The 26,036-nt window shown below is 39.1% G+C and overlaps 1 protein-coding gene across 4 annotated transcripts in view; it reads right to left on the reverse strand.

Annotated features, from left to right (window-relative positions):
- CPLX2 (complexin 2) overlaps window positions 1–26,036 on the reverse strand; it is a 93,089-nt gene that overhangs the window by 23,296 nt on the left and 43,757 nt on the right. For all 4 annotated transcript variants that reach the window (XM_075209202.1, XM_075209204.1, XM_075209203.1 and 1 more), the window contains exon 2: window positions 6,378–6,476. In XM_075209202.1, the coding sequence (XP_075065303.1) occupies window positions 6,378–6,408 (31 nt within the window). In that variant the 5' untranslated portion in view covers window positions 6,409–6,476. The remainder of the gene's footprint in view (window positions 1–6,377; window positions 6,477–26,036) is intronic.

Raw genomic sequence — 26,036 nt, forward strand, 5'->3', positions numbered from 1 at the left:
GTGTTCACTAGAATACACATATACAGTCGGGCAGGCTGGGCTGGGTGGCAGGGAGGCATATGCCCCCCAGACCGGTCCCGTAGTGGGCTACCTTAGGCTGGGTCACTGGGCCACCTGCATTTTTTTCCCTTTAAAATAGGCTGCTGAATCGAATCAAAATTTGCCAGCCCTCCCCTGCAGCAGTATTACATTTTCTTAGTTTAGCTTTACCGTAGTTAGGACCTCAGTGTCTTAGAAAGAGACAGTAGAGCAACTTTATAAAAAGTTAGCACTACAGAATATACTACAAAACAACAATATATTTAATGTACATTTAATTGGTATAGAAGCCTCTGCTTAGTTTGGTTTTCAGTGAGAAATGCTTGCCATTACATTCCCCTACAAGGCCTATGGGGAGTTTTAACAACAATTCAAGGATACATAAAGCTAACAAGACTTTAGCAGGAAATATTTTATTTGTAAACTGCACAGTAGTATAAACCGAATGCACAGAGAGCACTAGAAAAAAAAAAGCAGCAAGGGGTATATACATAATATTGCAATATGGTCCCAAATTAAAAGTAAAATATAATAATAATAATAATAATAATAATAACAATAATAATAATAATAATAATAATAATAATAATATAAGACTTATTTCTTAATAGCGTAAAACTTCAAGCCCAAAGTACAATGTTAAACTACTGCAATGACTGCTAAAATCAGCATATACAGGTAGACACACAATATAAGTTATACATTTTTAGAGAAAATTAAAGAACCAAATTAGTCCTTTACTGGTGAAAGTAAAAGGTCCTCCATATGACAAAGTCATATAGCAAAATGAAACAGCCAGTTTATTAACTGGTATTGGTGGTCAAACTTGAGTTATGAACTAGTCAATACTAAATCATCAATATGGGGGCAAATCTCTGTACATTCACGAACCAGGCTTCAGTAGGTAGCACCATATTTGCATACACTCTTAAAAAAATTACCATTTATATATCATGACTGAGTGGGATAGATGTGGGGATTATCTTTTCTGCTACATAGCTGCTCAGACCTTCAGTTCCATGGACTGCATGTTTGTATTCTGTGAAATAGTAGCTCCACCATTTTATAAGTGTCAACAATCTCACTCCATGATAGTGCTGAATCTGCAGCTAACCACAGGATTTGATGGCATACCATGTCTGTACTGCGCAAGGAACATCCATTAAGACTTCTGTTTTATTTGTCAGGATTTCATTGCTTTTTGGAATTTGAGCGAAGTGTTTCAATAGTTTTCTTACATTTACAGATGGTGTCTAAGTGTAATAATCTTTAATCGGACATGTTGAACTGTAAGGTTTTTTGTCTATGGAATTTGTGTGTACTTCCACTTTAAGAAATGTTCTGAAAGCCGACAAATAGGCAGTATACTAGACTCTAAGGGGTATATTTACTAAGCTGTGGGTTTGAAAAAGTGGATATGTTGCCTATAGCAACCAATCAGTTCATAGCTGTCATTTTGTAGACTGTACTTAATAAATGATTAGTAGAATCTGGTTGCTATAGGCAACATGTCCACTTTTTCAAACCTGCAGTTTAGTAAATATACACCTACGGCTCATTTGCAAACACACTAAAATGCAGTCCCACCCTGCTTCTCTTCTGGAGCAAGTTGCACATAGAAGTCCACCAACTTCAAGGTGCACACCCTTTTCCCAGTCTTTGGGAACACATCCTTGTAAAAGAAATCTGCACCTAACTTTGCAGTTTTGCTGACACTATGAAAAACATGCAAGATAGAAACAGTGAAAATGTCTTATTTGAAATTGTCTGAAATACACTATTTCGCAGGTGCAAAATGCATCCCATTAAAAGTTTAGTAGGAACTGTGTTGGTTTTCCATTGCATCTGATCAGCTGGAGAATTTCAGTTTTGTACCACCTCCCTAAACGAGTCTTCACCATCTCCCCACTTATTTAAATAATACCATCTACAAAATCTCTTAAATGCAAAAGTAGGTGATCTTGTGTGCCTAACCCACACTTAGCAAGGAACTACTACAATCCTCCTAACTCCTCCCATCATATGGTACACCCCAGCAAATGCAATTGTAGTTGCATGACATGACAAAACATTTTCATTGCACTTTGGAAGTTCATAAATGACCATTTGACACAGCATTAGGGGTATATTTACTAAACTGCTGGTTTAAAAAATTGGAGATATTGCCTATAGCAACCAATCAGATTCTAGTTACCATTTATTTAGTACATTGTACAAAATGATAGCTAGAATCTGATTGGTTGCTATAGGCAACATCTCCACTTTTTCAACCCTGCAGTTTAGCAAATATACCCTTTAGTTTCTAGAATGGGAGTAAATGAGGACTATGATGAAATTGCATTTATTGAAGCTTGCAAAAGATTGCTATATGGGAAAGCAGAATGAGTGATGAATGGTTAATGAGCTGCTCAAAAACAGACAACGCCAAATGTTTCTCATAAACTGTTTCTGAGAAGGGACTTGGCAAACTTTGAAATGTATTGAAACATCCTCAGCTGCTAACACAAAGCTGGAGCAGAGAGAGCTTTCTAACAATGCCTAGAGGTTGTCAGCAGACGTTACATCTGCCAGAGTCCTGCAGAGCATCACTCAGCTCTCTCCTTAATCATCTCCACACACATAAATCTGATAAATACTACAGTAATACTGGCTGCTTCTATATGCTGTGTACTCACTCTGCAGGGACCTGATACATCATTAATGTAACTAATATAATGTATGGTATGCTTTTTTGTACCTTTATACAAAATAAAGATACTTTTTTTTTAATCAAAAAAAATTATGTATGTACTAATTAAGTGCATTGGAAGCAATTTTGCATGTACTGCTCTAGGACTTAACAAAACTTAACGTCCAATTGAATAGTATGCATAGAATCAAAGTTGTTAGGACCCCGGACAGCCAGTTATTCAAAACAATGCACAAGACAGGTTGCCTTGTGATAAACAGTCATTGGATACATTTTAATATGAGGCTGCTATATTTTTTTCAATATGAAGCAGACATAGTACTTGTCTCAGGAGCATGCAACAGCAGGTGGTGTTACTGAATATTCATGTATGTGCCTTCTAGAAAAACTAAAACTATACCCCAGAATTATTTAATTTAGTGGCTCAGTGAAAACATTATATCATTAACTAATCTGTCTTTCTGGTAGAAACTGGCAGTCATACTGTGGAATTGATGTGGAATTGGGAAATTTTGGAGAGCACAATAAACTTTTTTCTACCACCATTTCCCTTCTTTAATGGAATTATGACGAAATGTATATCTACTCTAATATTCCAACTACACAGCATCCCACAGCTTTTGTAATTGTGTAGCAAAGCAAGAAACAGCAGCAAAGGGTTTGAAACACCTACAATATTTATTAACAATGCAATTAGGTAAAATATTTACACTAAACCATAGCAACCAATTGGACAGTTGCTTTCCTTGTTTAACTTGCACTAGACAGATAAAAGATAATTGCTGATTGGTTGCTGAGGTTTAGTGTAAATTTTGCACTGTAACGCAATGTTAGTAATTGGGCTTCAGTGTCTGTAGTTTAATTATGTAGGAGCCATTATTAACCAGTTGCATTTTACAGAATTTCCTTCTCATTCTTAAATTTTTCCTCCTCTATAGCTTGACAATTTATTGCAGATAGAAATTGTCAGTAGACTATGCTGAAGATATCTATGTGAGGGAGGGGAGGCATGGGTGAATGTGTCGATAGGGCAAATGGGACAGGAAAACATGTTGGGTATTGTCTATGAGACAACGTAAAAGTGTATGAGGTCTCAGGCTCATCTGATTAAAGGGTCAATAATCTACAAGAGTACCCCAATAGGAAATCCTGCTTCACATGGTGTATGGCCATTGAGATAGATAGTCTCCACAGCTCAAGATCAATAATTGTAGTAGCTGTGGCCAAGGTATGGAGATGTAAGTTCAATTCATGAAAAAAAGAGGCAAAAAAATTTGAGTTTTAAGCTTTTCCTGCTTGGTCGCAGACATAAAGGTGACAATTGCAGGAGAAAGGTATTTTCAAAGGGTACAGGAGATCTTCAACTATTAACAGGATATCTATAATATAAATGGCTAGTGGCGTGTGTTAGTCTGTCTGTGTGTGAAAAAAAAAAAAAACAAGCTGCAGCGCCACCTGCTGGGCCGAGTTATACACTGACCTATATATTTCTTGAAGGAGAAGTGACAGTTGGGAGTGGTTGGTGGTTGCTGGGGGTGACAGTGGGGAGTTTTTAACACCTTAAGTAGCTTGATTTGACTAGAATGCATGAGTATCATGCACGGGTTAACTGACCTACTAAATTCTTAGTGTGTGTGTGTGGAAAAAAAAACCTCAAAAAGGGCTGAAATTTGGTATACTGACATTATTGACGAGTTGAGGGGTCAAACTCATTTTCGTGAGGTAATTTTACCTCATGAACACACATATGTACAGTGGCGGATCCAGGGGGGTGCGATCGGGGCAATCGCCCCCCCTAGCAGGGGTTTGCTGCCGACGGCTGCACAGTATGTGCAGGTCCGTTTGGCAGTGACAGTGTGCTGCCCGGGTGCTCTGATTGTGTTTTAAACACAATCAGAGCAGCCGGGCAGCACACTGTCCCTGCCTGTCACTGCCGAGCGGACCTGCACATACTGTGCAGCCTCAGAAGCCGGAAAGGGGGCGGGGCCTAAATCACCCCGCCCTAACATCCCCCCGGGGAACAAACATTTTCAAGATCCGCCCCTGCATGTGTAGCGGCGTGTGTTAGTGTGTGTGTGTGTGTGGAAAAAACTTTTCTCAGAAAGGGCTCATCCGAATGACCTGAAATTTGGTATACTGACATTATTTGGCAAAAAATTGCATGAGTATCATGCACGGGTTAACTTGTATAGAATATAGTTCAATAAGCCTGTAGACTCCAAGTCGGTACTCCAAGAGAGTATTAATCTCCCACAAAGGATTTACAGTCTCAAGCTTCGCTGCCAGCACTAGCAGTGCACCCTGTATGGATACTTAATAGATTGTGTATCACTAGTATAGGCAGGAAAAGAAGAACCAAGATTTTCCACAGAGCCAACACTTAGAAACTCTTTTATTGGCAGGGAATCCATTAAGGATACTATTTTGGGGTGTAGTTTGATCACTTATTATATGAATTTGAATAGGTAATTCTTTGTTTGTCAGTCTTCAATAGTAAGGTAAGGACTGGTTCCAAAATGTCTTGGGGATGACTTGAAAAGCGTCAGTTTGCCCCTTGTTAAGCACTTAACACTACAGGAAATATACTACCCTCAAGGTCTGTCTGTTCTTTTCTCCCAGTAGGTATTTTTTATAATTCCCTTGGTCCACAGGCCAATAACAGCTAAACTCACAATTTTATAAGTAACCATATATAATTCATAATTCATAATGGAGCAAAATAGGGGTTACCATTAGGTTCAGTGGGAATGAACTAGAAGGGTTAGCAAGGATACTTGTTTTGCTACCAATCCTGGAATACAATATATCCTTTCACATGCATTCTACTTTTATTGGTATCAAACTCACCTGGTGGCCATACCTTATACTACAACATTTGACAAATGACCATACACTCAGGCTGTGCTACTGTATACATTTGAATACATACAGACTATTACACCTTATTTCGGCCCGGGAGTATAGAGATAAATCATTGCATTTTTGCAGCTCAAGGTCCAAGTAAGCAGTCAGGAGTCTATCAATGTTGTGCAGTCAGGAGTCTATCAATGTGGTGTATATTGGCTGCAGAGTCTTCTTCTGAGAACAACATCACAGGGACATTGATCATAGAGATGTTGTTGTCTTCCCAGATATTGGCTTCTACAGATATATGAAGGTGGTATGGTCCTTCATTATGATCACTGTGCTCTACATAACACAGTTGAGCTTCAAATAACTTGTGTCTGGAGATAAAGTTGCACTTCCAGTATTGCAATAATGTCCATACATGTGCCCCAGCTTAACAGATAGAGGTGACAAAAATTTGGTCATTTATCCTTTGACAGTGGGATGCATTTGGCCATTACCATTTTTGATGGTGTCAGCAGCCCATTTCTTCACAGTCTGCAATCTTAGTATAAATAAATATGAATTATGATGCATGTGGGAACTTGGCACAAAGCAATGCCCCAAAACTGAGGAGGACATGTTGGATCATGCCATAGTAACTCTGCCCTTGCATTTGTTTACCAATGGCAGTGCAGAGTGAAAGCATCATCAATGTTTCATGTGACATTTGCTCAATCATGCTGTTAAAACTGTATTCCATATGTATAAAGAAGGAAGTCCACAGGAGGAAGAAATGGTAAAAAAATAACATGAGTCTTACCCCCTAAAGCTTGTTTCATAACGAAATCCATTCTCCTCTGATGAGTTTTGTCTTACTGGTCAGAGAAGTATTCGCATCCAGTACAGCTGTTAGGAAACGCTATTAACAACATAACAAAGACAGAGGCGACATTGGTCAAACACATTAAGAAGTGGGAAACACTTTAAAGAAATCGAACAAGACATCAAATGTTACTTGTTAGCCAGACATGAAGACAGAAATGTACAATTAGAACAAACTCATGCAACCAGTATTTTTCTACAACAGTATACAAAATATATTATACAGTGTTGCCCAATATTGTTACTTACCATCAAAGGCAATGGCATAAAACAGCTCTCAGGCTTCAAAACAATCCCAATTGCCCTAATTTCTTATGGAAATCTGAAATTTAGCTACTATTTAATGTAAATGAGGAATGACTTTCAACAACCAAAAGGAAGCATGGAAGATAAATCCAAGGAAATGGGATTATCTTCTCCTCATTTACTGGATAGATTAGGCATTGCAGTGTGGACATTTCTGTCATAGATAGTGCCCAAAGACTGGCAACAGATAAATATGAACAATCCAGCCAATTGTGATCACACAGGCTTTACATGTGTCAGGCAACTTCATGTCACGGGGATTCCAAATTCTTATACCAAATAAAATCCTTTTTACCCATCACATCACTTTTAATTTCCAGAAGCCGCACTGACACCTGTCTGTTTGAGGAATGCTTAGGAATAAATAATACTTCAAAGCATTTCTGCTGTCAATGTTAATATGAAAGTCTTGTTCTTTTGTTCACATGCAGTTGTGTGATAAATTCTTAAAGGATGCCTGAGCAATAGTTATAAAGTATTCAAATGATACAGTTTATTACAGAAGGAATGATTCTGTATCCCTAAGCGTAATAAATATTCAGGTATATAGTGGGAACCTTATCTGAGTTCTTATTGCCTGTTTTGTATTGCAGCCATCACTATCTGGTTCAAGAGATCAAACGAGAGTAAAGGCACCAACCTAATTTTCAAGACCTGAAATTATGTCCCATAGGACATCTTCTATGTTACTCATTTCAGCTATTTATCATTTTGTATATATTGTAAACATAGTGTAAAGCTATTGCGGTATAGGTCAGTTACTTGTGCTTTCCGCCAAATTCAGATATTGCCAAACTATCTGTATACATGTCCGTCTACATAAAGTATTTCTATAATAGATATCATACCTTTTAGAAACAATAAAAGCACACCTTATTTCCAAATGCTTGCTGAATAAATTTACATTTATAAAACTAAAAGTACAGCAATATTATATAACAAAACAAAACACCCTAAAGTGTCTCACCTAGTGCTTTCTTGTATTTCTTTTTTCAGCTAAGCTTATGAAAAATATTCTGTTTTACAAAACAGTCTGTTTCATAAAAAACAAGTCTGACAACTAATGACACTAGACATCAGAGCTTTACCACACTGATGCAATGATTGGCATAATTATGTACAAGGCAACATGTCACTAATACAGGTGTCACAGAATCCTTTCAGTATTTTTAAGCAATAAATGTATTGTTTATTTGGGTGCTTTTATACTGTTTATATAAATTCATGTTTTTTCCTGGGAGAAAAAAACTAAAACAGATTCTCTCTCCCAATAAGGTAATTCCAATATTCTCTTAAATCAATTTCAGCTGCTGTCTTGTAAAGTAGATGTGCAATTGCCAGTTGTTGAGTCCCTTCATCATGAAAAAGTATGTATCATGACAACTTTACATGTTTGACATCTATGAAATTCATTCCACCAATTTTTGATGTTTTTGCAAAACTGTTTTTTTTTAAGACTACATTTAACATCATACAAGTGATCAATTGTAATAATGTGCTGGGATGTACTAACAAAATCTGTAGAGTAAACTAAAGCTATCTGACCACTAAAGGTCTCATTTAGAGTTGGACGCTTTTGGCACTCCGAATGTACGTTTAAAAAGTCTCTTGCACAAAAGAATACTTGTGTGCATGTTGAGTTGCACACATATGTCCTACTAAAAAACAGCATTTTTTTCTGTATCAGACTTACATCAGGCATACAAATGCACATGCTTATGCCCCAAGATAGAGTAGAGGTGATGCTTGACAGTGTTAGTAGCAAATGAGAAAGTTTCATTACCCTATTCATACACAATATAATGTAATACAGTGTCATATACACAAGGATGAATTGTGTCATGACATTGTTATTAAAAAATGTGAAAATAGCATTTTCCATATGAAATATAATGAAATACAAACACCCCACCTGTTGTTTACCATTTTAAAAATCCAATGGGAGTCTTCTTTCCAGCAGTTGGCAAAATGGAAATGACAAATAAGTAATCTGGGTAGATGACTGGAACTTGTTATAACATTGCCACAGTGCTAATGAATAAAGTGCTATCAGTTTGAGAGGTCAATAAGCAAGAGCTCAACCAGAAGGTACTAGCGTCATCCTCGTATCTTCACACCAGGCCTCTAATACCAGATACACTTCCTAAGACGCATATCTGGGGATGTGTCCAAGTCTAATTAGGTTGCATATCCAGGAGGTATATAACACTTACATACACATCCCTATACTATATTCAATTTATGCTATCCAGGTATATATACAATCAAATGCACCATTGCACCAACTTCCAAGCCAAGAAACCTAAGCCACTTTCCTGATCCAAAAATCATTTTGTATACATGTTTTGGGCATGGCATGAATAACAATGTCAAAGGTGAAGTGCGTAATGTGTACAGGGAACAAAGCTCAGAATGTCATTCCTAAACCAACATATAAAAAGACATGATAGTTTCCTTTCAGAGAAGAACACAAGACCTGACAATCCAGATGTTTACATGTTATTTGGCATCTAGTGTCATTGTTCTTGCTGATGGGGATGAAAGTGATGATGTTTTGTTGATTGTTATGAGATTGAAGTTGCACCTGATGACAATTCTGACTTTCTCAATCATCATCAGTTAATGATAGTAATAATTCCATGGGAAAATGACAAAACAACCAAAACTGTCACCGCCAACCATCACTGATGGAAGTAAAAAAAGATAAGGAAACAGTACAAAAGAACACACAATAGAGAAGTGCAGAGTGATGATAGTTTGAGGAATAATGCCATTCAAGTTTGTTGACTATACATCATTTGGGGAATTGATGATTTGTGCATCCAATAAGGTTAAGCCACAGATTGTTCCCCATCATCAATGCCATCATCATCATTGTTATTGCCATTTGCTTCCACACTGTTAAATAAGGAGTAAATGATGTGTTTCCTTGCCACCTTCTGTTTACTCTGTTTGGGTTAGAAATCAAATATAAATCCAAATCCTGACTTGCATATATTGCGAAACTGAGATTTAGTTTTCCTCCAGAAAACTAAAATTGGAAGAGGGAGAGCTGACAATGGCTCAGATATCTTTGCTGACTTGTAATCAAGGCAAAGGCAATAGTGAATAATGGAGGACATTTGAAAACTGCTGCGCCCTTATAATAAGGTGACTGAATTAGCAGCCATGTCACTTAGCATGTATAATGACTAACATTTTGAAAATATGAATAAAAGTCACGATTATTTAATTGTATCCCTGTTGGACTCACACTACAGGTGGACCATGGGTCGGTTTTTGCTGCATCAGAAAGGGACTTAATACTTGTCTCATTCAAACAGATAGAAAATAATTTATTACTGTGTTCACAACAACCTTATGTCACAGGTAATTAACGTTATAATAAAATTCAGCAAACTGTCTCCAACCCCCCCCCCCCCTCCCTTACACACTTAAAAAAAAACCAACAAGATGATGAGTCATCCCGTACTGTAATTTATGTATGGAAAATGATGGAAGTAGACCTGAATTGCCATATTTTACTTCCACCTGATTTTGGTTTGCATCAACATTGGCCAAAATGATCCAAATGAAACACTCTCCTACCCATGTTTTAGTACATTGTATATGTATGTGCATTTAGTATTGCTGGTGGAATTGTGATTGAAAAATGCAGTCAATCATCCCCACATAATGTAGAAATTAATCAACAACTGTAACCCTTAAATACACACTTCTTGCACAGAATAAGTGCTCTGTATTAAACACTTAAATTATGTGTAACATATAACCTTGTAGACAGTGTCGGACTGGCCCACCGGTTTACCGGAAAATCCACTGGTGGGCCCCACTGCCTAGTTGCTCCGCCCCCTATCAGTTTGGACAGGGTCCACTCTCTGTGACTGAGAAGAGGGGACAGGGGAGAGTAAGCCCTGTTGTGGCGAAAAGGAGCTGAGAGGATCCGCCTACAGCCGACAGTGAGCCCGTTGCGACGCTGTCAGCAGTGACGTTACTAGGCTGATCAGTACCAATGGGAGAAAGAGGAGCAGAGAGGAGCCGCGTTTAGCCAGGAAAGAAATAGAAGCCGGCGCATAAGTGAGGTAAGAGTTCTATTTTTCTGTGTGAAAGTGCCCACTGTTAAACCAACATGTTAAGATGTAATTAGATTATGTTTTAACAATGCAGCTTGATCTAGACCTAGTAGCAGAGTAGTAGGATCCATTGGACTCCCTTATTTCAATAGCGACTGCCATATAAAGTACCACTCAGCTCCCCTCATCCTTTATTTACCTTTCTGTCCTCCTCTAGTCTGAAACTAGTATTACTGTATTTATTTTTATTATTTATAGGTCTTGTATTTTGAGAAAGTTATTTATATTATTGTGATAATATTCTTTTCAATTAAGAAATGATTGAAAAAAGATTATTGGTGTTAAATTAGATTTTGTTTCATTGGGGACATTTCTAATACATCAAACTGAATATTCTGTCATTTCTGCTAAAGAAGTGGTTTTTAATGTACTTCATGGGCTATTTATTAAATGTAAACACTTGTAAAATAATTAATGTCAGGGCTGGTTTGTGGGAAATAGGTGTATTTATTAAATGTGAATGCTATTAATTTAATGTATGGGTTGATTAAGCAAAATTACTTTATTTATTAAATGTGAATACTGTGAATTTAATGTAAGGGCTGGTTGCAGGGACAATGTACGAATTATTAAACATGGGTGCTATTGATTTTAGAGGGTTAACTCATTGCTGAACTTTCCATTTTTCATGTACCTATCTTTTTTCCAAACAGGACCCCAACATTCCAGGACCCAGCTAAGCAACAACCGAGCTTTAGACACCAGCAGAACCAGGTATCTAGAGCCATCTACAGCAGCAAAAACAGGTAGGAGAGAGCAGGACTGTCTACCAACTGTTCTGATCCTGTTAGGGCAGTCGTAAGTTTGGGACTGTACACTCAGGACTTTGTCCCAATTTAAGGGGCAGGGACCAGACTGAGCACTTTTTAAATACACTACATTCTTTGTATACTACGCTATGGAGTTAGCCACATCTTCTGTGAGCTGACCACACCCCCTTTAGCAGCTTGCCACACCCCCTTTGGTGGGCCTTTACCATTGTATTCCCCCGGTGGGCCCTTTATACCCCAGTCCGACACTGCTTGTAGAAACTAGATTCCATAACATATTAAACTACACTTACAATTTTTTGTGATGACTGTTTACATTTCAGCTCAACCCTCTAGAGATAACTTGAGGGAAATGTGTCTCCTAAGTACAAACTGTACACAATGTAATTTGCTAAAATAAGAATAAAGTCATTTTACATTTACAAACATAATCTACAGGTATACATCTTAAGGACACATTTTTGGGTTGCTCCTGGGATCTTCTCCAATGTATATATGTTCTTGGCTATTTCAGGTTTACTCCTGACCCTTTAAATGTAACATATTCAGTGGCTGCAATGTAGCACCTTGAGCAATGTGTTTAAAATAATAAAGTTTGTTCAGACACCTCAAGGTTTATAATATAATTTATTTTATATTGATGTCAAAGCAGCACACATGAATTACTTGTTGAAAAGAGACAATACTTTTATAAAAAATAATTCTGGTTCTTTTCTGGGATGATACAATGTTTGACCATTGATAACTGTGAACCATACTTCTATATGTAGCTATATTTTTTATCCCATCTGTGGTATTGATTATCGATCAGGTAAACTTTAGTTTTGGAGGCCATTATTTGCAACAAATCACCACTAAACCCTATTGCTTCTGTGCAAGATGTTAGAAGTAGTAACACCTGATCTTTTTATTTTTAAACACCTTCCCAAACTAAGCTATAGAATACATAAGCTACATAAACAAAATAAAGTATACACCAGCGAAAAAATAGAAATAAGAATGAGAGGAGGTGAAACTGGCGCCGGTGTGAACCAAGTGTCCATCTGCTGTCTGTTCTATACTCTGAAATGGGGACTGCCAGAAGCAGGAGAGACAGCAGTATGCCAAGTCTCATGATAATGAAGTTTGAAGTGACTTAGGGGATGGTAGACACAGATAATTTTAGCAGAATTGTGAGACAGCAGGAAACATTCTGCAAAGGGACCGGTTGACATCCAAAACCAAACAGCTGGTGGACATCTATGAAATACGTCTTCGGATTTACCTTCCACAGATCTGCAACATGTTAAACTGGCTCATTTAGTGATGTAAGCAAAAAGTCATTAGTCAGAAATAAAATATGAGGGAAGGGGAATTGTTCAAATGGCCCTGATTACACTTCCAGCATTGGAATCTGCAGAGGCATGTGACTGAATGGAATCATTCAGAACTTGTCGCTTTTGATTCTCATGTAACATAACCTGGAAATGTTCAGGGTGAGTGATGACATTGTATTGCATCCCACTTACCAAAAGACACCTCTAAAGGAGATGGCAAACAGTCAGGTACAAGGACCTCAGACTATCCCAGCTCACTCGAAAATGAATGTTAATATACTCGGGGTGCTATTATGCCCAGCCCCCACATTTGTATCCTACTGCTAGGTGTTAGTTAAGGTTGCCCAGGGACTGGACACTGACCAAAGTGCTATTTTAAGGTAGGAATATGATATAAAAAATATAAAACCTAAAGTGGAAGACTCTTTTACATTGCATATTCCACTGTATGTTGCATAACGTTTCTTGCTTGGGCTGTAATAATTTTAGAAGTTTCAAAACTACATGACATGTACACTTCAGACACCAGACTATCTATAGACTCATAGTGGAACGTCACAAGTCAAGAAGTGAATTCTGCACTTTTGCACAATTATCTTTAGCCCTGATTTACTCCATTAGTGACTCATTATAGTGATGGGAAAATACTTGTCCGCTGATACACAAGAACATACAGTGTCTTCAGAGCTAAAGCACTCTCCTGTAATAGAGGAGGGGTGTTTTCTCTTCACCTCAACTTGACACTATGTGAATAATTCAGTGCTATCAATACCGTGTTATCTGGAAAAGTTCAGCATTCTACCACTGTCACATGGCCCTACCCTAAAAAATTACTTATTGTACTGGTGAATATCAACAAAGAAATATCACTCATGAGTGGTTCAATAAGACAAGTCTTTTTTTTTTGGCCATCTGATATTTACCACACTTGCCAACTCCCGGAAACTAGTTTCCGGGAGAGGGGGCGTGACTGGAGGGGGGTAGGGGGCGGGGCGAGGCAAATTGCGTCATTTTGGGCCGCCCCCCCGCGAGCCCGTCGCGGGGGGGGCCAAAATGATGCAATTTAACTCGCCCCGCCCCCTTCCGCCCTGCAAAATGGCGTGAATCACAGAGAATCGCGTCAAATGACGCGATTCTCGGTGAAACCTGGGATGCGGGAGAAATGCCAGCTCACCCGGGAGCCCGGGAGACTGACCCGAATTTCGAGAGTCTCCCAGACTTTCTGGGAGAGTTGGCAAGTATGATATTTACCTCATCTGGCAATCAGAGTCATCCCAAAATTCAAAACATGTTAACATTTTATTCTGATTTTTTTGAAAGACAAAAACTATTTATAGGGTTAAAATGGGATTTTGTCCCTGACACAGACTGCAGCAGTGACTGTAGATGTAAAGGAGACAGTCTAAATTTATCAACACATATATAAACTATTTGTTTTTATTTTAAAGTCTGCATGTGTCAGGGTTACTTACCTCTGTTGTCTAAATAGCAGCAATGACCTACTTTCCCATATCTCTCTGTGCAACCTGTATTACAAGAAAAACAGTACTATTCCCCATAAACTAGGGAAAGGGGGCAAGTTTTCATATATGCTTATTATGCTATATTTTCCTCCAGTGTTCCCAATGAGATTAAGTAACGCATATACTACAAGGAAATATGAGCGTAGCCAGGCGGTTCCCAAAGTGTGCGCCGCGGCTCCCAGGTGTGCCGCGGCGCTGTCACTGGGGTGCCGCGAGCCAGCCATAGGAAAAAACAAAGAGCACATAAACTTACCAATCCGCGCGGCTCCGGGACCCAGCAGACTCCTCTCTCCCGCAGCTGTCACTGACGTCGATATTCAGTGACAGCTGCGGGAGAGAGGAGTCTGCTGGGTCCCGGTGCTGCACGGATTGGTAAGTTTATGTGCTCTTTGTTTTTTCCTATGGCTGGCTCGCGGCAGAGGAGTGAGAGGGAGCGTGACAGCGGTGCAGACAGCGGGCAGACAGAGGGGCTGACAGCAGGGCAGACAGCGGGCAGACAGAGGGGCAGACAGAGGGGCAGACAGAGGGGCACACGGGGCAGACAGAGGGGCAGACAGAGGGGCACAGCGGGGCAGACAGAGGGGCAGACAGAGGGGCACAGCGGGCGGACAGCGGGGCAGACAGCGGGGCAGACAGCAGGGCAGACAGAGGGGCAGACAGCGGAGCTGACAGCGGGGCTGACAGAGGGGCACAGCGGGGCTGACAGCAGGGCTGACAGAGGGGCACAGTGGGCAGACAGAGGGGCAGACAGTGGGGCTGACAGCAGGGCAGACAGAGGGGCACAGCGGGCAGACAGAGGGGCAGACAGCTGGGCTGACAGCGGGGCAGACAGAGGGGCAGTCAGCGGGGCAGACAGTGGGGCAGACAGCGGGCAGACAGAGGGGCACAGCGGGGCATACAGCGGGCAGACAGAGAGGCAGACAGAGGGGCAGAGGAGTGTGACAGAGGAGTGTGACAGAGGGGCAGAGGAGGGTGACAGCGGGGCAGAGAAGGGGGACATCGTGAGAGGGGCAGTGGAGGGGGACACAGCGTGAGAGGGGCAGAGGAGGGGGACACAGTGTGAGAGGGGCAGAGGAGGGGGACACAGCGTGAGAGGGGCAGAGGAGGGGGACACAGCGTGAGAGGGGCAGTGGAGGGGGACACAGCGTGAGAGGGGCAGTGGAGGGGAACACAGCGTGAGAGGGGCAGAGGAGGGCGACAGCGTGACAGAGGGGGGGCAGCATGACAAAGGGCAGAGGAGGGGACAGCGTGACAGGGCAGAAGAGGGGGGGACATCGTGAGAGAGGGCAGTGGAGGGGGGACATTGTGAGAGAGGGCAGAGGAGGGGGACATCGTGAGAGAGGGCAGAGGAGGGGGGACAGCGTGACAGAGAGCAGAGGAGGGGGGACAGCGTGACAGAGGGCAGAGGGGACAGTGTGAGAGAGGGCAGTGTGTCTGAATGCAGAGGGGGCAGTGTGTCTGGATGCAGAGGGGGCAGTGTGTCTGGATGCAGAGGGGGCAGAGTGCCTGAAGGCAGAGTGTCTAAATGCAGAGGGGTCATTTTTGCATACAACTAAATAAGTATTTCTGTCCTGACCTAAATACTTATCACAATTTTTAGACCCAACTAAAACAGGACTGCTCAATAATTATTTTGGAGGGGTGCCTTGAAAAAATTTGGAGACTCTAAGGGTGCCGCGAACTGCAAAAGTTTGGGAACCACTGGCGTAGCCCCTCCAACTTTAAATTGTTAAATGGACACTTGTTTGCACATGCTATGAAATCACATTTACATGATACTAGCTCCTTTCATATTTGAATTATGCTAGTTCCCCTTCTATACTGTTCACTGACTACAATTGTTATAAATTCACACTTCTCTACAACTTTTTTATTTTTTTAGCAAGCTTGTTTTTTGTAAAACTTTAAATCACAAAAATGAAAAAATATTATTAACACAAAAAATACTTAAATGACTTGCTCTGACTACTGTATCTATTTGTAATAAAGGCATAGTTAACACATTGTTCATGTAACTTACATTGCTCAGTATGGACCATAAATGGTTATGGAGCAGTTTATGTAGTAAGCCAGTGACCCCAAGTGAACAGACATGTGTTTCTGATTAAAGCCGACATTTCAGGAAAGTAATTACAGTACAGTTCATACTCTATAATATAATTTATTTAGGCTTTGTAATGTTTTAACCATATGAGGTGTAGACTGTATAGACAGAAAACATTAATGTAAAGATACGCCTAAATTTACATGTTTTACAACTTTGTATGTACCATGCCCTTTCAACTCTCCATGGCTTCATCTCCATCTCCATTGCTTCCCACCTATATAAAATAAATACAGGGAAATTATACTTTACGCCATAGTTAAGGACTTTACACCATAGTTAAATTTGTATATGTCAATAGTAAATTTTAATTATTAAATAAACAAATAAATACATATAAGCAATGATGTGGATACTGGGTAAAGGAAATCATTTGTTAAATGAAGATTGCAACAAAATGCAAACATATACCACTAATGATCAAAATAAAATGGGCAAACAAGTTATTCAATCAGGGGTGATTTTAAAATCACAATTTGTGGGGAATAATTTATGAAGTGACAAAAAGTTACTACTACCTTCCAAATCAGAAATCACACCGTGCATTTAATTAATAGGAAGGGTACTTGTAATTGTACATGCTTACTGATTTTCTTAAACATATGGATGAGGTGGTAAGGCTGAAACCTGGAGGATGAAGGGAGGTTACTCAGTGCTACATTCTGTGATACAGTGAAAGGGCTCATGGGAGATAGAATAAGTAACAAACCTATAAAAGTAGTGCAGGATTAGCACTGTCTACAAACTATGTCACTCCCCCAGGCACCAGCCACTGAACTAGATCTTTTTAACCCATAATCTGCATCAGAAGTAACATAGTTTGACTTTTAAAGGTCACTACAAACACTGAGCCAATGCAGCCACCACTCACTGGTGTAATATTGCAGTTTCAGTGCATATTGAAATCTTGTTATTCGCATTTAAATGACATTTTAAACATGAAATATCAAAGCATGATATTGTACTTTACATATATTTGTACTGATGGTATAGCCAGTGTTAGAAATAAAAAAAAATGTGTTTTGCTAGCGCAAACAACTTCCTTTAGTGGAGGATGCCATTTTACCATATGTCAAGATGTAGTGATTTGATGTGATAAAATAGACTAGGTCATATCATACCAAGCTGTATGTAAAGATTAAAATACAAAATCTGTATTACATTTTAAAGTGGTGCAAGATTACTAACTTGGCAAGATACCCTGAAAATCGCCCCTGAGCTTTACAAGGTCTATTGAGAGTTTGTATTCTATTAATTATGAGGCAGTCAAGTCCTTACAAGGGGTGGGCTTAACCATATTGCTTCTTGATGTGTCACTAGTGATGCTGAATCAGCCTTCTCACTGCCACAAGACAGAAAATAGGTGGCCTATTCACCCCTGTGCCTTTCAACTGCATCTAGCTACAGTATCCTGCATTCTTGCTAGATACCTGAACATTCAGGTTCATCTCTAGTGAAGAACAACTGCTTTCATTTGTAAATAGTAGCAAATATAGGATGAGAACAGGAAAAATTATTGGTATATTTTAATAAATAATTCTCTATAAAAGGTGACTTTGAGTGGTATAATCAACATATTTGTATATAGTGGCTGGGTTGCTGGGCCGTCAACCCTGCATGACCCCCTTGAAAATGATACCTGGTGAGAAGTAAAGATGTGCTTCAACAATATCTGCCTCACAACCATCATGATCCAGATTTCCACAGTATATAATGTAATCAGATTAAAATGGTCATGTGATGCACACTGTAGTCCGTATTGTTTTATAGGGTATTCATGTGAGTAAAGCTCATTGGTGGAGCTCCAGAAGCACAGGAGTTGTTATTGTTAATTCTGTAATCGCTGCGATTTCCTGCAACCTGTGTGCGCACTGTCATAGACTCTAAGAGGGCGACAAGGAGACATTTACAGCAAGTTGAAACATTCTTTGAAGCGGACAATAGTCAACTTTGAATGTCGTATAATATTAATGTGTTTTATTGAGCTCTGCAAACTACTGTACTGCTCTGATTAGGAAAATTGTATTATACATTGCTGCACTAAGCTCCAAGGCAAAAAGAGGTGCTGATACTAATGTGCCCTTTTTCAGAGGGGCTGGAAGTCTGCCTCTCACGTTTTTCTTTGGGCCCTAACTGTTATCAATGAAAATCATTTCAATGCTGCAGAGCTTGTATAATTATACAGTCATGGCAAAAGTTTTGAGAATGACACAAGTATTGGTTTTCACAAAGTTTGCTGCTTTGTGAAAACTCTTGCTGGTCTTCTTGACAGCAGGCCATCCTCCAAAAGTCCTCACCGTGCGTGCAGATGCACTCACACCTGTCTGCTGCCATTCCTGAGCAAGCTTTGCACTGGTGGAGCCCCGATCCCGTAGCTGATTCAACTTTAGGAGACGGTCCTGGTGCTTGCTGGACATTCTTGAGCAGCCTGAAGCCTTCTTCACAACTATTGAACCTCTCTCCTTGAAATTCTTAATGATCCAATGAAGGAAATCGCTTTAAGGCGATGAAACTCGTCAGTCTGGTTTAATATATTCCTTTGATGCCTGGAGATATCAAGAAGTCCCGAGATCTGTGAGCTCTAAACAAGTGGTACGATTTTGCAGTTCTTACCTATACAATCATAGAGATTGGCCTGAAAATTAAATCTAAGGAGCTGTCGCGTCCGTACACAACATAAAGACAGCTGGAAACACATATCTATGTGAAGCAGAGGAGGGGTTATGGAGCGGCTGTAGGATCACAGAGGTCCGTATTATTACCGGATGCACACGGAGCTGTGCGATAAGACAGACTTTAAATTTCACGATTCCGGTAAGCAATTTCTATATACACAGCCCAAATTGATCGTCCGTTATACTCCCTGCAGCAAGTCTATGCAATTGGCTGATGTTATTGTGTGTATTTTGAGGACTATACACTTTTGGAATTTTACATGAAGTGGACCACAATATGTTAGTAAACAAATGGCTTTGTTTGGATGAATAATACGCTGATTCTGGATCACTTTGGGGTGTAATATTCTGATTACTGAAAATATTTTGAGGTTCTAGTTGTATAGAACATTTGATCTATCTATCTAAATAACAACAACGACTTTCATGAAAAAATCACCTTTATTTCTAAGAATAGCAATGTATATTCTAAGGTGCAAGTCTTATATCCAGGTTATATCTAAATAGGGCATGGTTTTTAAGATTACATTTTCATGTGTTGTATTTTAATACCTTAATAAATGAGCTAATTTGTGAATTATCTGCAGTACACATTCTTTTTGTGGTTCAGAGTTCATTGCTGCAAACTTTGTGCCATATTACTTATTTTTGGGGGATTGCAGATCCCTCGCAGCTGTCCTCTGTACCACAGCTTGTAAAGCACCAATTATGTGTTGTTTTTTCTTGTTATTCCAGCATGACAGAGTGATCTCCAGCCTCTCACTTGTGTTAACTAGAGAATCACTGACCTGATGTCAGCTGGTCCTCTTGTGGCAGGGCTGAAATGCAGTTGAAATGTTGTCTTTGGGATAAAGTTCATTGTCGTGGCAAAGAGGGGCTTTAAAATTAATTCCAATTTATCTGATCACTCTTCATGACATTCTGGAGTATATGCAAATTGCCATCATAAAAACTGAGGCAGCAGACTTTGTGAAAAATTATATTTGTGTCACCCTCAAAAATTTTGGCCATGACTGTAGCTGGGATAAAATACACTATATGGACAAAAGTATTTGGCCACACCTGTTAATTATTCAATCGAGCTGTTTCCATCAGACCCGTTGCCAGAGGTGTATAAAATCAAGCACCTAGCCATGCAGTCTCCATTTGCAAATATTTGTGATACCAAATGGGTCGTTCTGAGAGCTCAGTGACTTCAAACGTGGTACTGTGATAGGATGCCACCTAAAGACAGTTCGTGAAAATTCTTCCCTGCTGGAAATTCCACGGTCAACTGTAAGTGATATTATTAGAAAGTAGAAGTGTTCAGGAACAACAGCAACTCAGCCATGAAGCGAAAGACCACGTAAAATCACAAAGCGGGGTCAACAACTGCTAAGGCACATGGTGCATTAAAGTGGCCAACGCTCTGCTGATTCCATAGCTGAAGAGTTCTGAACTTCCACTGACATTAATGTAAGCACAAAAACTGTGCGGTGGTAGCTTAATGGAATGGGTTTCCATGGCCACGTAGCTGCATGCAAGCCTTACATCACAAATACCAATGCAAAGCGTCGGATGGAGTGGCGTAAAGCACTCCGGCACTGGACTGTGGAAGAGTGGAAACATGTTCTAAGGAGTATCAAATCATGCTTCTCTGTTTTGCAGTCAGATGGGTGAGTCTAGGTTTGGTGGATGCCTGGAGAACTTTACCTGGCTGACTGCATTATGCCAGCTGTGAAGTTTGGTGGAGGAGGGATAATGGTATGGGGCTGTTTTTCAGGGTTTGGGCTAGGCCCCATATCTCCAGTGAAGGGCAATCTTAATGCTTCAGCATACCAAGTCATTTTGGACAATACTATGCTTCCAACTTTGTGGCAACAGTTTGGGGAAGGTCCTTTTCTATTCCAACATAACTGTGCCCCAGTGTACAAAGCAAAGACTACAAAGACATGGTTTGATGAGTTCGGTGTGGATGAACTTCACTGGCCCGCACAAAGCCCTGACCTCAACACCATCAAACATCTTTGGGATGAACTGGATTGTAGATTGCGAGCCACGCTTTCTTGTCCAACACCAGCACCTGACCTCATAAATGCTCTACAGAATGAATGGGCACAAATTCCCACAAAAACACTCCAACATCCTGTGAAAAGCCTTCCAAGAAGATGGAAAGCTGTTATCACTGCAAAAGGGGGACCAACTCCATATTAAAGTATATGTATTTGAATACATTGTCATTACAGTCCCTGTTGGTGTTTGGTCAAGTGTCCGAATATTTTTGTCCATATAGTGCATATACACATATATAAGGTGTAACCTAAAATATGGAGACACCTATGATATATTTTACAATGAGTCCTAAAGGCTAGATTTACACTTCAAATTTATACATCTGCAATGATTTATAAAATTTGTGCTTTACAAGCCCGCATATGAAATTAACCTTAGGGAAGAAGTATCAGCCCTTACATCCATATAACTGTCACTTGGGGTCCTTTTTACATTCAAGTGACTATACGGTTGGTTTTCAATCGCAGCTGATCTCAGAGATAGAAAAAATTGTTGCTGGAGCAACAGAGTAATACTCAGTTCCTTGATGAGACAGGCTGGTACTCTTACCTCTTCATCAGCCAGTCATAGATTCCTCTGCGCATGCGTGACTCTGGCTTTTCCAGTTAACACATGTGCATTTGAACTGGCATCCCTGACTTGGGCATTCAGTTCCACTTTATTCAGAGCAAAAAAAAAATTCATTATTAAAAATGTATAAAAATAAGAACAAAATAAAACTGATGATCTATTCCTCTATTTAAATAAATAAAAAAAAAACTCATGTAATATTCCCTGCTATTTCCATCCATCACTTGTGCTGTTGTTGTCTTTATTAAATCGGTTTCCTCCATGCTTTGCATGGGAAAGCTAAAGCTGGGAAAAAAACCTGAAACTGTTCACCGTCTGGGGCTACCTATCACTGGTGGTAACACCTTCATAGATTTGCCGAACCCTATTTCTGGCAAAAACACCTGTTTTTGGAAGAGAAAAGGTTTTTCTCCCATTCACAAATAGACCCCTTGGGGCTGATATAGAGTTGTTTTTTCCACTCATATGCAGAGCTGTACTTATCTTTAGTTATGTTTGCCTCGGCATCAGTAACATATGTGTCTGATTTATAATAAGTCCTCACCATCAGCACATATTTGCACCTGCCCAGTAGCATTTGCCAAACATACAGCTCCTAACAGGTGTATGTGTGTGTTTCTGCAGGGCTGCATGAGCTGCATTTCCATGAACACGCACAGAGTCAGAACTAGCGAGATTTGGGCCCCGCTGTAGGGAAGTGGGGAGGAAGGAATAGGTGCCTACAGCTCACTAGTTTCCCATGCATTGGGTGCCATTATCGCCATGGGCCTTGCTGCACTAATGGTAGTTCCTCAGCTAAATACGCATGTAGTGTACTTTAGTGTACTCTGCCTGTATTTACACGCCCCTTCCCTCCCTCCGCCACCCTGTCTCTCCAGGCGCAGTCGGCCGTAAGTGTCAGAATCACGCACATCTACACAGGAGCATATGTGTGCACCCAACTACTGGGCACGCACACAGCAATTTCACTCAAGATTTGCTATACAAACTGTTGTAGGTTCCACCCTCCATCAGCCACCTTGTCTGTAATATTTTCATCCCTTGCACCAGCAGATAAATTCTGCCTATTTACTTCAATTAAAAAAACAAAATACAAAACGTGATTTGTTTGTGATTTCCATACATGAAACAGTGTCAACAGAATCCCCTAATACAGGGATGGTAGCGCATTCGATTTTTGACTACTGTGGGGGTCATGTAGTTTGGATGCAAGTTGCGTTTTTTGTATAATACATTGTTTTGCTTCTGAGAATGCACACAAAGCACAAGTTTCAGAGCTTGGGTTTTGTGCTTTTGCACAGAAGTAAAAAAGCTCATTATATGCTGAAAGCACAATTTGCGTGAGCCCCTATTTGTCACAAATGAATAAAGTGGAACACAAAATTAATAGTAAATATATGAAACCATTACATTGGCCCATAACTGTCCATAGAACAAAAATACAGATTTTCCTATATTAACATTTGTCAATTTCTTATACAAATACCATGGTACAAATAGTGAGAAGTAGTATTGCTATTTTAAAAGAGTCAATCCAAGCATCCATCAATCTTCAACCACCAAAAATGTTACTAGAATACTGTAATGCTAGAATGAATTTAGTTTGTTTAAATAATTTAATATCTTTAACTTTATAGTCTGAAGCAGAATCATGGCCCTTACAATAGCAGACAATTCACACATTTAATGATATTTGTGATACCTTTGCATAATCAATAGGAAATATATTCTTTTTTTCCTGTGTATATGCCAGGGAAAATATGGATGGAATGTACTATAAAAAAAAGTTCATTGCCTTATTAGTTCTTCAGGCACTAGCAATGTACAAACAGCAGGCCTGATGCATGTATACATACCCAGAATTGTCTTGTTACAGAGCATGACAAATAGCAGAACTAACTATATACTAAATGCTATCTTTATGCTTAAAGGCAAAGTATCACCGCAAACATATTTGAAAGTGTAAAATTGAATGTAAAATAGAACATAAGTGATTTTTGCAATTTACTTAATCATATTTTAAGTACATTTTAGGATTATGCATCATTTCAGTTTGTCAGTTCCAGCTTTTAGGTGGAACCATAAAAGAAAATGATGTAAGGAAATAAATAATGTAGTTGCACCTGCACACATTTGATAGTTTTATATAACTCCAAAAAATCTTATTGTTTCTGCAATAGCTTTAGAATAATATAGACCTCAAAACTGGCTCCTATAAATGTGTTTTGTTGGTTTTTCGGGAAGGGGGGGGGGGCATAGGCTGCATATCCCAGAATACCACATTCATTTTATAATAGCATTACATAAATAAATGAATGAATAAATAAAAACATCTAATTTTCCGATACATTTCACTCATAAGAATATCTTCTATATATGAGCACATTTTCTGCATTCTTCAGCACTGTTCGCCCTTTAATGATAAGCAAGTCTATTTCATTTTGGTTTAGATGAAATCCCCAAGTCACTCACTGTAGAAATTCATTTCCTGCTGCTGAAAGACACAGTCTCCAACACAGGACTTTGATATCTGCATCAACAAGCTCAGCTTTGGGGGGAGCAGAGTTTACTGTATCACAGGATCAGTTACTATAGGTGGGATAAGCAATGATGCTTGCCCAAACAGTTTGTTAATGCGCAAAGATTGGAGAAGATGTAAAGCTTATGGACATTTTTAGAATAAATTCAATCATCAACAGAAAATGTTGGTATCATTAATGATTAAAGCATAGTGAGTCCTGCTAGGTTGATCAGCTAACTACTTCTTTGACAGACAAGTGATTGTATCCAAACATCCCTCAGGCAATAAATAGAATATGGAGATAAAACACTTCTGTGCATGTGCACACATTACCTATACATTATTAATTATCCATTAAATCAGTTATTCACTACATAAAATACAGCTATAAATATTATATATTTTTAATAACAGTAATTTCAGAATCTAGGTAAATAATAATAATAATAATAAATAATAATAATAATAATAATAATAACATTATGTCAATATTTGTTACCAGATATATTAATAAAACATCAATAAACTGAAAATAATTTGTACAATCACCTCACTTTCATGTACATTAAGTTTTTCATACAGAGCTGAGCCCTGGCAGCTGATAGTCACAAACAGATCTAATCAAGAGGAGATGTGCATTTAGCACTCAAAAGGACGTGGGAAATATATAAAGCCTATAAAGCCTTATCTGAGCTTAATGTATACAGTGTGTATTGTAAACAAACAAACATGGCTACACTTGTATTTGGAAATTTTTGTGTTAGCAATATAAATGCAATATTTCTGAAGATGATAATACTAGGCATAGGTAAACTACACAAAACACACTAGATATTAGTACATCTAAATACAAATTTAGGCCATATATATATAGATATCCCAAATATTTGTTATCTCTTCCATACTTTCAATTTGCGTGAATGTGTGTTACTATCTTAAATTATCTAGGGATTTGAAATATAATATCAAGTGTAATTTATTTGCACATATTGTACCTTTCCTTGATTTATAAATAGTAACCATTACATGCAGATATTATAAAAACATCAATTAATTTTAACTGAAAAATTGAAATGATGCAATATTGACATTATTGGAAAAAAAATCTATCACTATCTCACACACCTAAACATAGCAGACTCAGAGAAACTAATTGCCCAAGAGTGCATGAAGCAGCTGGGGTTTCAGTTCAGGGTGAGTTTCTGCACCCACATGTATAATTGCTCTTAGTAGAGGTGTAGGGCAATCTGGTGGTTTTATGTTTGTTCAGAAGATCAGTTTGACTTTCATTTAAAAGCTGTTAGCCTGGCTTGATTAATATCATTCATCAACTATCATTTGGCATGTAATTTTCTATCCAGCCAGGATAATCTGAGGAGTCAGAGAATGAACTTGACTACTTGTCAGGGGAAGTTCATGTGTATCTATCATAAGCGACAGATTCATTTTTCAAAATAACTATTATATCATTAGTGTCATTGTCCACACAAAATATGTATCCTTCTGTGCAATCCTGTTAGCACCCTCCTAATTTAGATGTGAACAGAACATTCTTTATTCATAAATTGTTTTACTATGTAGACATACACTGACAGTAACCTGTGTGAGTAGGAAGAAGTGAGAAAGT

The sequence above is a fragment of the Mixophyes fleayi genome, chromosome 4, assembly GCF_038048845.1.
Source record: "Mixophyes fleayi isolate aMixFle1 chromosome 4, aMixFle1.hap1, whole genome shotgun sequence".
Lineage (NCBI taxonomy): Eukaryota > Metazoa > Chordata > Amphibia > Anura > Limnodynastidae > Mixophyes > Mixophyes fleayi.